The 12,322-nt window shown below is 40.4% G+C and overlaps 1 protein-coding gene across 10 annotated transcripts in view; it reads left to right on the forward strand.

Annotated features, from left to right (window-relative positions):
* Window positions 1-12,322, forward strand: part of Dgki (diacylglycerol kinase iota) — a 471,870-nt gene that overhangs the window by 296,861 nt on the left and 162,687 nt on the right. For 7 of the 10 annotated variants that reach the window (XM_028866082.2, XM_028866077.2, XM_037203652.1 and 4 more), the window contains 2 exons: window positions 4,002-4,201; window positions 9,279-9,341. In XM_028866082.2, coding sequence (XP_028721915.1) covers window positions 4,002-4,201; window positions 9,279-9,341 — 263 coding nt within the window. The remainder of the gene's footprint in view (window positions 1-4,001; window positions 4,202-9,278; window positions 9,342-12,322) is intronic. The other 3 variants (XM_037203653.1, XM_028866086.2, XM_028866087.2) reach the window with 1 other exon arrangement.

The raw sequence follows: 12,322 nt of genomic DNA on the forward strand, positions 1-12,322 counted from the left end.
GGATGGAGTCACTTGTGGGTATGAAGGCCTGATTCCCTTCTCCATGATTCTGTAAACAGACCGTAGCACAGACAGTGGCTTTAGATCACATAGCTGTGGTTTTTACATGTGTTTGTACGGAAGTCGAAGCTGTAGTAGTAAAAGGAGGAGTTATGGTCTTCTGCATTCTTTGCCTGATGGCTCCATCTTTTCTGCTGTGGGTTCTTACGTCACCTCTCATTGGCTCTCTCCTCTCACCTCGCTTTTTCCCTTACAAGGGCCTTTGTGAGTATGTGGCACTCACTCCAGTAAACCCGGACAATTGTCCTTCCTTCCCATCCTTTGTTTACTCATGTTGGAAAATGTGCTTTTGCTGTGTATGGGTTTCATGCCCAGTTAGATGCCCAGTTAGAACATGGGCATCATTTGGTGATGGTGGCATGGGTGTTGCTCTGCACACTGCAGTGGATTTCTTTATATTAAGTCTGTTTTAGTTGCATTGATTCTCATGAAACTGAAGGTTGACTTTGTTCATATACTGTCTGCACTATTATTCTTTTCCTATGGGTTCAGTTAAAGAGTTTGCTAATTATTGCCACACAGACAGTGGGATAATGTGGAACATTCCTGTCTGTGTTGCTGAGATCAGTAATATCTATCGATCTGTTTCCATCTTCTGTGACCTGTTTCTTCCTGTAGGATCCAATTTGCTACTAAGCTTTCCTGTGAGATATTTTTTCCTTCTGTATGAATCACAGTTTCTTCTTTGTACATCAAGTTCCATTGATTATCTACTGAGTAGATAATTTATTAAATGTAATCTAAATTCTGTTTTATTGTTATCCAGTACATATTGTTTTAACATTACCTTTTGAATTCTTTCTTTACAAAATATAAAACATGTCTAATATAAATAATGAATACTAACAGTTTAGAGTTCAAAAATGTCCGTAGGATGTGTTTCTTTCCAGATTTATACAATCTGGCATGGCCCATTTCTCAGGATGTATTGTTGATTCTGTCACTATTTTAGCTTTCAGGATATTACAGATTCTAGAGTAACAATTATTTCTTCAAGTAACTCTAAAGCATAGAGATTTTTCTGTAAATTGTGCCATATATCCTCAGGTTAATGTCGCTCTAAAGGCTGTGAAATCAAGTGGGCATTTTTCTTCCTCTTTGTCCTGTTATGACCTTAGTCACAACCCGTTAGTACTGCTTAGAATCTACGTCTATTGAACAAAGGTGAAAAGGGCACCACGTGCATATAAATACTCTGAATGAGAAAGAATATTTAGATTTTTCAAAGTCTTTATCTTGTCATTAAAAGGGGATTTGCAAATACAAGATAAGTAAAATTATTAGTGAGTTCTAAATCTTGTATGCATTAGCTAGAAGGAGAATTTTCAGATCAACTCCCTGACTTTCTTAATTGTCCCACTTTATCTTGACAATGACTGTACATTAATAGATGGTAGATGGAGAGAAAGAAAGAGGGATAATTCTAGATGGGGGGAGGTTGTATTTGAGAACATGGTATCCTTGAATTATAGGCACAACCTAGAACCATAAAATACTGGCACTGAAAGAGATCATAACAATAAACCCAAATCAGTTCCCATCTGAGGAAAGGGATATGGGATTAGTTCCTCTGTAAGTATTTAATTATATGGACACTCACTGGGGAATTATTCTTGCTTACTGTTGCTACTACAGCATCTAGTATAGTGGAACTTTCCAGCATGCTGGTGTTCAGTTTAATTCTTGATGAAATGGGGGGAAAGCAAGAAAACTTAAACGACATAGCTCCGTGGAAAGAGAATGGTTGCCAAAGCTTGAGTGGGACGTTGTGAACTAACTGGTTATGGTGCTACTACTAGTTATCTAGGTAGAATTTCTTCCTTCTTGACTTGCATAGTGTGTTGGAGAGGGAGGAACCCATATGGGCTAGTTTCACTAAGGCTATCAAAGCACAGAAGGTTAGTTAGAGGATGTTAGAAGAACAGAAAAGAAGACAGTCTGTAGATTACCTGCTCATAAGTCACCAGCCACACAGTCTCTGTCACTTCCAATGTTACAAAGAGAGTGGAGTTAGATGGTGCAATTAGTCCTAAGGAGCCCAGATAATCACTAGAACTTTGGAGACATGGCATTCTGAAAAGCCTGTTGATTGGCTTTGTCCTGAGGGTTGTAAAACAGGAGGCAGTTTTCTGAAAGGGAGTGATTTATTCCATGAGAAGTGGGCCCATTGCTGCGCTGTTTGTGTGAGTCAAAGAGCAAGAGGTGGCCTGGGAATGGAATCACAGAGGAGGATTAGCCACTGCCAGAGAGGATGCTTGAAAAAGAGAGAGGGGCTCAAGTCCTGTGGCCAAACGTCTGGATGATTGCCTTTTAAAGGAAGGTTTATTTGGCTCACAGTTCCATCAGCGGTCACTTGGGCATTGTATTTGGGTTTATGCCATAGCAGCATATCATGGCAGGGGCACGTTATAGAAAGAGTAAACTCAGTAAAGAGGGGCTATGGTCCTGATAGCCCTTCAAAGGCATGGCACCAGTGACCTAACTTAGTCCCACAAGGCTCTACTTCTTAAAGATTCTACCATCTCCCAATAATGCCATGCACTGGAAAACAAACATTCAACACATCCCCTTTCAGAGGACATTTGAGATCCAAACAGTAGTGCTTAGTGTGGAAGTACAGGTCTGTAATCCCAGTATTAAAGAGGTTGAAGCAGGAAGATTGATGCTTCAAGGTCAGAATAATCAGCTGCATGGTAGTATCTTCTTTTGATAAAAAGAAACGATAACAATATCATCATCTACAACAACAACACTCCAAACCATGGAAGATGGAACAAATACTTTGCTTTCTCTTTCAGAATGGAAATTTTTGTATTTTTTTTTTTATTTTTTTCTTTGTATCTGATATGGAATATTATATTGATTATAGTTTTCTATATGTACTGGGAACTATTCCCAATACCCCTGGCTAAATTATCTGTCATTCACTCAATAAGCTATATTGTTGCATCCATAAGATCATGTCTTCAGAAAGATGAGTATATTTTTCTCTGAACATTTCCATTCATTATCTCTGTTGGTGGATGAACACCAGTATTTTAACGACATGTTTTTTTTTTTTGTTTTTTTTTTTTTTTTTTTAAAAAAAAGCATTTTGATTCTGTCTCTAATAAGGATAGTAAAATATCCATTGATCTTTGTATTCTTTCACATTATTCTAATTATATTTGGGCATTTTTTCCAACCTTAGTTACAGAGTTGATTTCATAAATGTACTAGGTTAGATTCTTAGACTTTAAAGCTTTCAGAATGTCTTAAGTTGAATAACTAATTTTGTTTATTTTATCACCGTATTTACTGAAACAGATTTAAAATGGTTTGAAGAGACTCGAGTTAAAAAAAAAAATCTTGTCCAAGTTTTAAATCTTGCTAAGGATAGCTGTACACCTAAGCATTAGCAAATGAAATTTAGAAGTTGGCAAAGATGATTTTGCCTTTTTTACTATGCTGATAGTATTGACTTAATGGGAATAGATAACATTAAGGGGAGATTTTGTGTTAATTAATTTGGCATGAGGGCTGTCAAGATGGCTCAGCAGATGAAGGCACATGCCACCAAACTTGGCATTACGACTCCTGGGATCTATGTGGTAGAAGGAGAAAATCCACTCCTGCAAATTGTTCTCTGACTTCTACATGTGCCATATAGCATGCAACCCCAACATGCAAGATACACAAAAACTCACTCATCCTTTTAGTGGGACAGCTACATTTGGATTTATACTGTGTCAAATGGAAAGTGGTTATCTGTGGGAATTTATGGTACAGTTGCTTGGAAGCTTTGCATATTTAATTCATTTGTAGCTGTGGTTTCTTCAAGTTCTTGCCGATGGCTTTTGCCGATGTTATCAAAGGCTTTTGGTTATCCGCGATGGATTTAGGTGTGACTCTCCGAAACCCTAGTCGCTGACTCTTGGCTCCTCTTTGCCTTGTTTGGATAGGCTGCCCTGCAGGTCGGAGGTCACGGAGAAAGGCTGCACCAGTGTCGGGAAGTGATGCTTCTGACTTACAAGTCCATCCCCATGCAAGTCGATGGGGAACCGTGTAGGCTGGCCCCCGCCATGATTCGGATCTCCTTGAGGAATCAGGCCAACATGGTACAGAAGAGCAAGCGGAGAACCTCCATGCCTTTGCTCAATGAGTGAGTCTTGGCTTGCCTTCCTGGGTGACATGGAGACACTGGAAAGCAGATGGCAGAGCATGCGCATGGTCTGGGGACCTCACTGTGTTGGAAAGGGGAGAGAAGTAAAGAAAGCACCATAGGCCCTAGATTGCTCTCATGGAAACACGTGCAACCAGTTTACCTTTTACTTGATGGTTATTTGTCCTTCTTTGGGGTAAATTTGGGGTTGTATGTAAGATAGATGACTCTCCTTCGCTGACCTCTTAGGTATCTATTGTGTTCAGATGAACTGGTTTTAATTTATAGTTTGGTTTAGAGAGATCTGTCACTAGCCCCTTTTTATGTTGTATTTCTTTCTGCCTGTCAATGAGTGGGTCCTTTTGGGGTCCCATGTCCTCTGATGCTTCAACTCAGTTTTGCCTTCCAAGGCAGCAACTACTGTCCATACTTAAGTCAACTCACTACGTCTACTTTAAACACCTGGTATCCCTTCCTCTCTACACATTTTCTTTTTTTTAGGTGTTTTGATAAACCGATTCAAGGTAAGACAATAAAGAATAGGTAACATAGAACATATGTTCTTTTTCTAGTGTACTTTACTCAAATTGGTGACTTAATTGTCTGCTTGAGATTGGAGAGGTAGCTGGAGAGAGAAGAGGATTTGGGTCATCTTTTTGAGTATCTTCTAGATATCATGCCATCATGCCTAAGGTCATTTCAGGGCTTAGTCTTGGGTCATTCTCTGTCACAGTGAGGGGCCTCAAAGGTACACCTCCTGTTTGCTGTCTGTGTTGCATGGTTACCTATTGTACTGAATGGCTAGCTTCCTGGCGGTGCCTGCAAGGCAGGGGCATGCTTTGCCATGTGTTCATGAAGTCAAGGTGAGAATCTGCACAAGTTCCCAGAATAGCTGATGACGCAGGTGCCACAGCTCCTGTCACCTCTCTCTGTGGCAGCATATGCTCAGGAAGAGCACCAGACAGCGCTCTCCAGGCACTTCAGCTTTTGGCATCCGCTTCTCAGTTGGAGGCTGGCGTGAGAAGTCCTCTTCCTCTGTTCTTGGAGTCTGGACTTCCTGGAACATTGTCCTGGTTGTTTCCTATAGCTTCCGTTTATTCCATTTCCTCTGAGTTGATAGTTCTTGCTTTATTTACATTTTGCAGCTGGCAAAACTCTTGGCATATTGCTGATGCTTTCTGTCCTTGCTGCCTTTTCCTTCTTCTAGGTTGAAGACATAATTGTTGAGTTTATATTGTTAAAAAAGACAAGATGTCAGCAGTTGTATGTGGTTCTCCTTATGTCTTCTAGAAATGCTAGTCAAATCATGACACAGCGGTTCGGCAGAAACCTAAGAACTAATGAGTGGAAAGTTACCTCTGAATTTGTACAGTGGCCGAGGTGCCTAGGTCACCTGTAGATCATCTATAAAAAGGATAGACTAAAGCTCAGTGAGTTCGCTATTGCTGTAGTGAAGGGTACGATCTCATGACCTTCTTAGGCATAAAACTGTTTTTAGGTGTTCAGTTTCAAACAACTTTTACGCTTCTGTCAACAAAGAATTTGTCTTCTCTAGGTAATCCTGTTGATTAGAGTTCATTTGGGTTTGTTTATATGTAAAATAAATACACATAATATTTTGTTTTGTCCTCATAGCATGTGTGATATATGGTATTTCTTGCACTTAATTGTACAGGTATCCAAGAGCAGCCTCATCTAAAAAACACTGACACCTCCTTCCTGGGGTAGTGTTCCCACTATAACAGCCCATGTCACACAGGAGACCCATGTGCAATGGGAGTCAGAGTACACGATTCAGTTTTCAAAAGAAGAATTAAAATTTGGAGAATAAGAAATATTTTAATCACTATATATAAAATTATTTCACTCTATTTTAAGGAAATCAGTACTAATAATACTTTTTCAAAGACAAAGGAGTAAACCTGGTTATCTGGTCATACTTGTTCACTAAACCTGGCTTTCTGTCTCCTTAATCTTTTTTCATCATTATAGTTACTTTATTTCTACTTCATTATAAAACATTTCTTTAGTCCCCTCTCTCTTTCTCTTTTTAGATCTAATTTCTTCCTCTGTATTTTCAAGTAGAGTTTTGAGTTTAAAGTCAACCTGGATTTGAAGACTTTTTCTTTAGCTTTCTGGGCCTTTGAACTTCTCTCTGTGTTGTCCAACATTGTATGATGTTACTCTATTTCTCTTTCTGCCTACTTGTTTCTCTTTCCTTCCTTGCTTCTTTTCCTTCCTTCCTTCCTCCCTCTTTTTCTTGCTTTTTTATAAACTAAAAAAAAACAACATTTCATTTGCTTAATTTGCTTATATATTTTTTCTTACTAGAAGAGGCAGAAAACTAGTTTACAGTGTCATAAAGTTTGTATTCCAAAGGCCTGTGTGTGTGCATGTGTATGCATATGTGTGTGCATGCAAGTGTGTATGTATGCATGTATGTGTGTGTGTGGGTATGTGTATATTATTCCCAATGAAGGGATGGTAGCTGCTTGGTTCATCTAAGGATGAGTTCCTTTCATTCTTGTTATCTTGGAAGACTTGCTATTTTAATAGTGTAGTTCCTGGAATAACTGTTTCTTCTTCCCTTGAATGCTGGTGTGTCTCACACATCCGCTGTTTCTTTGGGATGTTGAATCTTAGATCTGTGATTTCAGCCTTGACTCTTTTCCAAAACTGAAGACTATTCCTCAAACACTGCAGTTGACAGTGTTGTCCTTAATGAGGTCTTGTGGCAATCTTAGATTGCACACTGAGAACCAGACTCTTAACTCTGCTCCCTGTGCATTTCCTCCTTGTCATCCACATGAGTCTGTTCCTCACCCATGTGCTCATTCATCATACCTCTGGCCCCTGGAGCCATCTCACTCACCTCCACTTTTCTATACTTAGCAGGCTAGCTAGCATGTTCCTTGAAACCCATGTTTAGATCATCACTCACATATTTAATACACACCATCTCTTCTGTTCTCTGGGAAACTGCTAATGTGTTCTCACTACAGATTCATTCCCCAGCTCACTCTGCTGCCCCTCTTCAGAAAGACAGTTTTTCCTCTACATCAATTAGAATGGTCTTCCTAAAAGTGGAAAGCTCACGTTCCTTAGCTTCACAGATGCTTTTGGTCTTTGCCATCTTCATCCTATTCTCCTTTGTCGCGGGAAACTGTTGCCTTTCTTGATCATTCTTTTGCCCCTGGTTTTTCTCCTCACAGCGGCCTCTCTTGCTCCCTTTATCTGCCGGTCTGGCTCACAGTGCAACATCCACCTTGTGTACTGCTTCCACCAAGGACTGTCCCCTAGCTAATTTTAGCAGTTGGTTGTACCTCTTGGTGCTGTTTCTATCACATCATCTGTCAACATAGTGCTTCCATCACCTGCTGGCCTCTTTCTGCTCTGCTCTGTGTGGAGGCCCTCGATTTCTCATCTCAGGGTTTCTGGTACCTGTCAGCATCTCTGAGACATGGTCACATATTGAATCAATGACTCACAAGTGGACCCCATTATACTTCTATTTCTGTGACATTTCTTGGAAACTATTAATAAAATAATATCAATCTAAAATCTCATGAATATAGATAGAGGTAATATAAAATATGTTCTGAAGATGTTCTCTTACAATTGTAGGAGAGATATTGGATCATTTAGATATGGTTACATGGATAATTGGAAGGAGCCTCCATGAGAGATAGCTAAATAGTAGGCCTTCATGATGCCACTCAGTCCATATTTATTATGAAAGGAAAAATATTTTCTATAAGATAATGCCAATTTTATTAGTGTATACAAAATAAAATATGTTCACTAACTCCATATTGTCAAGGGAACATACTTCATTTTATTATAACATATGAATCTACAAAGATTATGGAGTCCAGTAAATATTTTCTTCACAAAATGTCAGATATTTTGTCTAGTTTTTTTTTTAAACTAATATCCTAGCAATATGATAGCCAGATACATTTCATTATGTTCTGTATTATGAAGCACCATTGAAAGAGGTCAGAAGCTTAAAATAACTGATGCGCAAGGGAGGTCTTCAGCTGTTACCCTTAACTTCACTAGCAACAGTGAAAGACAAGTCATTTTGTACACAGGCAAGAGTTCTAGTTAGCTACCTTTGGATTGGGCAACTGGGTTTCACCATCCTTGGCTACTGAGGCATATTATTGGTTTTAACAGAGTCTTTGAAGACAATGTGGATAGAACACTGAAACTTATGGGTGACCTTCTGTGAGAATATATGTCCCCAGCAGATGAAGGATCTTGGGAGCTGTTGCTTAGCACTTAGAGAAATTTAAATGAGAGAGGGAAAGAGGGTGAGAGTGCAGAAGTGAGAGTGAGTTTGGGGGTTCCTTTGGTTACATTGTGCAATGTCTGTTTTCTAAAAGCTTTTGTGGGCTCTCTCCACCACAAATGAATGAAGGAAGGGGAGATGCTTATGGTTTATGTTCATGGTTTCACTGTTGTACATAGAATATGAGTGAAACTAAGGCACCCGAGGGATGAAAATGGAATTTTAAAAAACTATTGCTAGAGTTTCTGCTAGAGTTCAGAAAGCCTTTTTCTGTTTAGCTGAATGAAGCTCAAGGTAGTTGAGTCCCTATTTTCAAGATGGTTCTCTGATGGCTCTCAAAGGCCAGGTTCAGGGATGAAATTGGCTTGGCTCCTCAAGTGGAAGTCAGTGGTGCTGGTTTCCCACTCTGACGTGGAAGCCTGTACCTCTGCCCTTGAGCTGTCCTGAATGTTCTGGAGCAAAGGTGCCGTTGACGATGCGTCCTGTGCCCACAGCCCACCCTCCTGCCTTGGCCCTGTGCTCCAGTTCGTGGCTTGCCTGGAACTTGCTGCTTCCTTGTGTCCTGTTGGCTTCACTGCTATCACCGGCTTCTCTGGATTATTTCCTGTGGCTGGCCTGATTTCCTTTATTTTATTTTATTTTTCTTTCATCGCTGTTGGTGATGCGCTCATTTAATTTCTGTTTAAACTTTGTATGTCTCTCTTTTTCTCCCCGGCTTGTTCCTTGTTTGTCCACGCTGTCCTGCTGACCCTGTCTTCGCTGCTCATTCCCTGCTGCCTCTAGCATCCATCAGGTGCAAGCTGCGGACCTGCGGCGAGTGTCAGCTCCCCCCGGCTCCTTTACCATGTGAGTACAGTGCCATTCTGTTTTGACACTCTTTCCCCAACTTCTCCTCCTCAGGGGTAGATCACCTGAGGCATCCTTTTCCTCCACAGGTCTGCTGCTCAGAGAAGGGGGACCACCTAATCATAGATGCTTTCATAACCCTCTTTTTTTTTTTTAAATGTGAAATGGAGCAGGAGAGTTCTTTGTGCTTTGTATGTCCCAGCACTATGTATTTGCACCTTCATCCTTCTATGAAATACTTCAGGGCCCAGGGTTGTGTGGGTCGGTGTCACAGTCTATGCTAAGCATCGTTATTTTTCAAAGTGCGACAGGACTGATGGACCTTAGCATTACAGATATAGTTGAAGAAGTGCTTATGGCCCTAACATGGTCTGTGGAGCTTATTTTTGTGCCAAAGAACCACAGCTGTTATCCAGTAACCAGTAACCCTGAGCTGTCACTGAGTCAGCTGAAATTTATTATTACACAGAGTTAGAGGTTTATGCTCAATGTACTCCAGGGGATTTTCATTTTCTAGTGAAATTAAATAAGTAAGTGGAAATATTAGTTTTAGGATTTTACTTTAGCATTTTTTGGTGCTAAACAGTGGTTTGGCTTTCTTTCTTTGCCCCATATAATATTTGTTACCTACTGTTTATCATGCTTCAAGTACTCTGCTAGATGCTTTGCATCTATTAAGAAATGTATTCTCCAGGTGATACTATGCATGTGTAATAGCACTCTCCTTTCTGTGTGCATGTCCAAGGTCACACACTAACAAGCCGTAGACCGAGACTCAAACTCAGGCAACCAAGCTTCCAAACTCATGTTGCCTTCCACCTCGCTGGAGTCTGTGTGTTTCTCAAGACCCAGTGGAGTGATCGCATCCTCAAAGAATTCTTCCTTGATTCCTGTTATCGGAGTCTGTCATCCCTCACTGGAGTTCACTGGTGATGAATCTGTTAATAGTTTCTGAAGTTTAATTTGGTTTGCATTGTCTGAAGTCTCTATGTGATTGGCAATATATCCCTATGAGTCTTTGTGTTCCAGACCTATCCACAGACCTTGTCAGAGCATTGCCAAACCAAGCCACAGTTGGTGGGGTCAATGAGTAGGAAAATATGTGTATGAGGAACTGTGTAGAATCTGAAATCTACTGGTGCTACAAAGTACTTCCAAAAGCTTAGTTACTCGACCTTGTTTTCATCTTATAGATGCCCATTTATTTAGAACTATGTATTAACCAAGGAATGTTTCTTTTTTCCCTGGCTGAGTTCCGGGTACTGCTTTATGCTGCAGATCTAGTTAGTGACTGGTACAACCACTTAGTACCCATGTGGAGCACGAGGCTTATAATTGAACAATCAAAACCCAATAGGGTGATGGTATTTCATTTCCAATCTACTGATGCTTGCAGGGTAAAATTCTCAGTTCTGTAGGCTCCTCAGTAAACTTGTCTTGAAAAAACTGGCTGTCAGTCTTCTGATCCTGCTCTTAGCGGCTCCACTGACAGAGATCAAAGTCATGAGAATGTCAGCAACAGAAGTGGGTTGTGAGAGCAGTTGAATTTTTATCCCCAGCATGGTTGTTTCAACACTGTAGCCATGAATCTTAAGTGGGGCTGTTTGTTTTGTACTCTAGGGGCGGGTTGCAACAGAAAGATAAATGGTGGTCATTTCCATAGGTACAGCAGAAAGTAGGTGTGGCTGCTTTAAAACTACAGCATTTGTATGAAAATATTTTGTCTGCGTCATACTATTACAGCATACAGATATTACAGCTTTGAATAACAGATGGGAGCATTTGTGTAATAAAACTTAGGACAGCTTGGTGGCATATAGAAACCAGGTGGTGGTACAGTCTTTCAAATAGAGCAAGGACATGGAGAGAAGCCCAAAGCCCAGCAATTCATTTTGTGCCTTTCCATCATGAACGGGCGGTGGCTTAGCCTCCTCTACCCACGCTGTGTGAGAAGCCTAGACATTCTCAGCTTGCTAAAGGTGCTTTGCTCCTGTGACCTTCCAGACCTGGCATCCTGAACTGAGATAACTTGGTTTTCTGTTTCTCTCAGAACTTGTTTTAAATAGATGCTCTTGGAATCTTTGGAGGGGCCCCTCTGCTGCTCCTAAAGCTCCTTGAAATGATCTGAAGTGCCCTTTTCTGGAAAGCATCCTTTTCTCTAGTTTTCTGGTGACTTTTGTTTTTGTAATGTGGTGATAAGAAGGTAAGACATAGATTGTTAGGAGTCATGACATAAAACTCAAATCCAAATACATGCAAAGTTTCAGCTCTATGGGAATACTTTTAAGGTTTATTTTTATTATTTTAAAATTATGTGTGGGGGTATGTGCACATGAATTCCGGTGCCAGTGGAGTTCAGAAATGGACAACTGGATCTCCTGAAGCTGGAGTTCCAGGTGGTTATAAGCAACCCTGATGTGGGTCCTGGGAATGGAACCCCTACCCTCTACAAAAGCAGTACATGTTCTTAACCATGGAGCCATCTCTCCAGCCCCTAGCCTTATGCAATATTTTGATCCTGTGTAGCCACATATGAATTGATGGATTTTAAACAAAAGTGTTTAATGCTCCATTCACTAAATAAAACAATGCTAAGCTGAGAATATTTATACACACACCTTCTACAATGTACAATGAAGCTTCAAGTGTTAATAAGCTCTATGTGATAAGTGTCCTCAAAGGGAAGTAGTCACTGGAGGGCACATGCGCAAGCTTCATTTCTTAAATTGTGAATAATAGTGTTAAATCCTTCAGCCACTCACTCCAATTTAGCATCTGATAAAAAGCCCATGAAACCTTGAAGTGAGGCTTTCTAGAGTTCTTTCCTCCTTTCGTAGCCACTTTTCCCCGGGTTCCATTTCCTTCTTGCTCTTCCAGCATAAAAACGAAATAATGTGATCTGTTTACATTTGACTCATCGTTGTCGTCTTTCAACACTATTTACTTCAGACACCAGATACGCTGGGCTATTGAAGATGTTG

The sequence above is a fragment of the Peromyscus leucopus genome, chromosome 3 (genome assembly GCF_004664715.2).
Source record: "Peromyscus leucopus breed LL Stock chromosome 3, UCI_PerLeu_2.1, whole genome shotgun sequence".
In the NCBI taxonomy this organism is placed as follows: Eukaryota; Metazoa; Chordata; class Mammalia; order Rodentia; family Cricetidae; genus Peromyscus; species Peromyscus leucopus.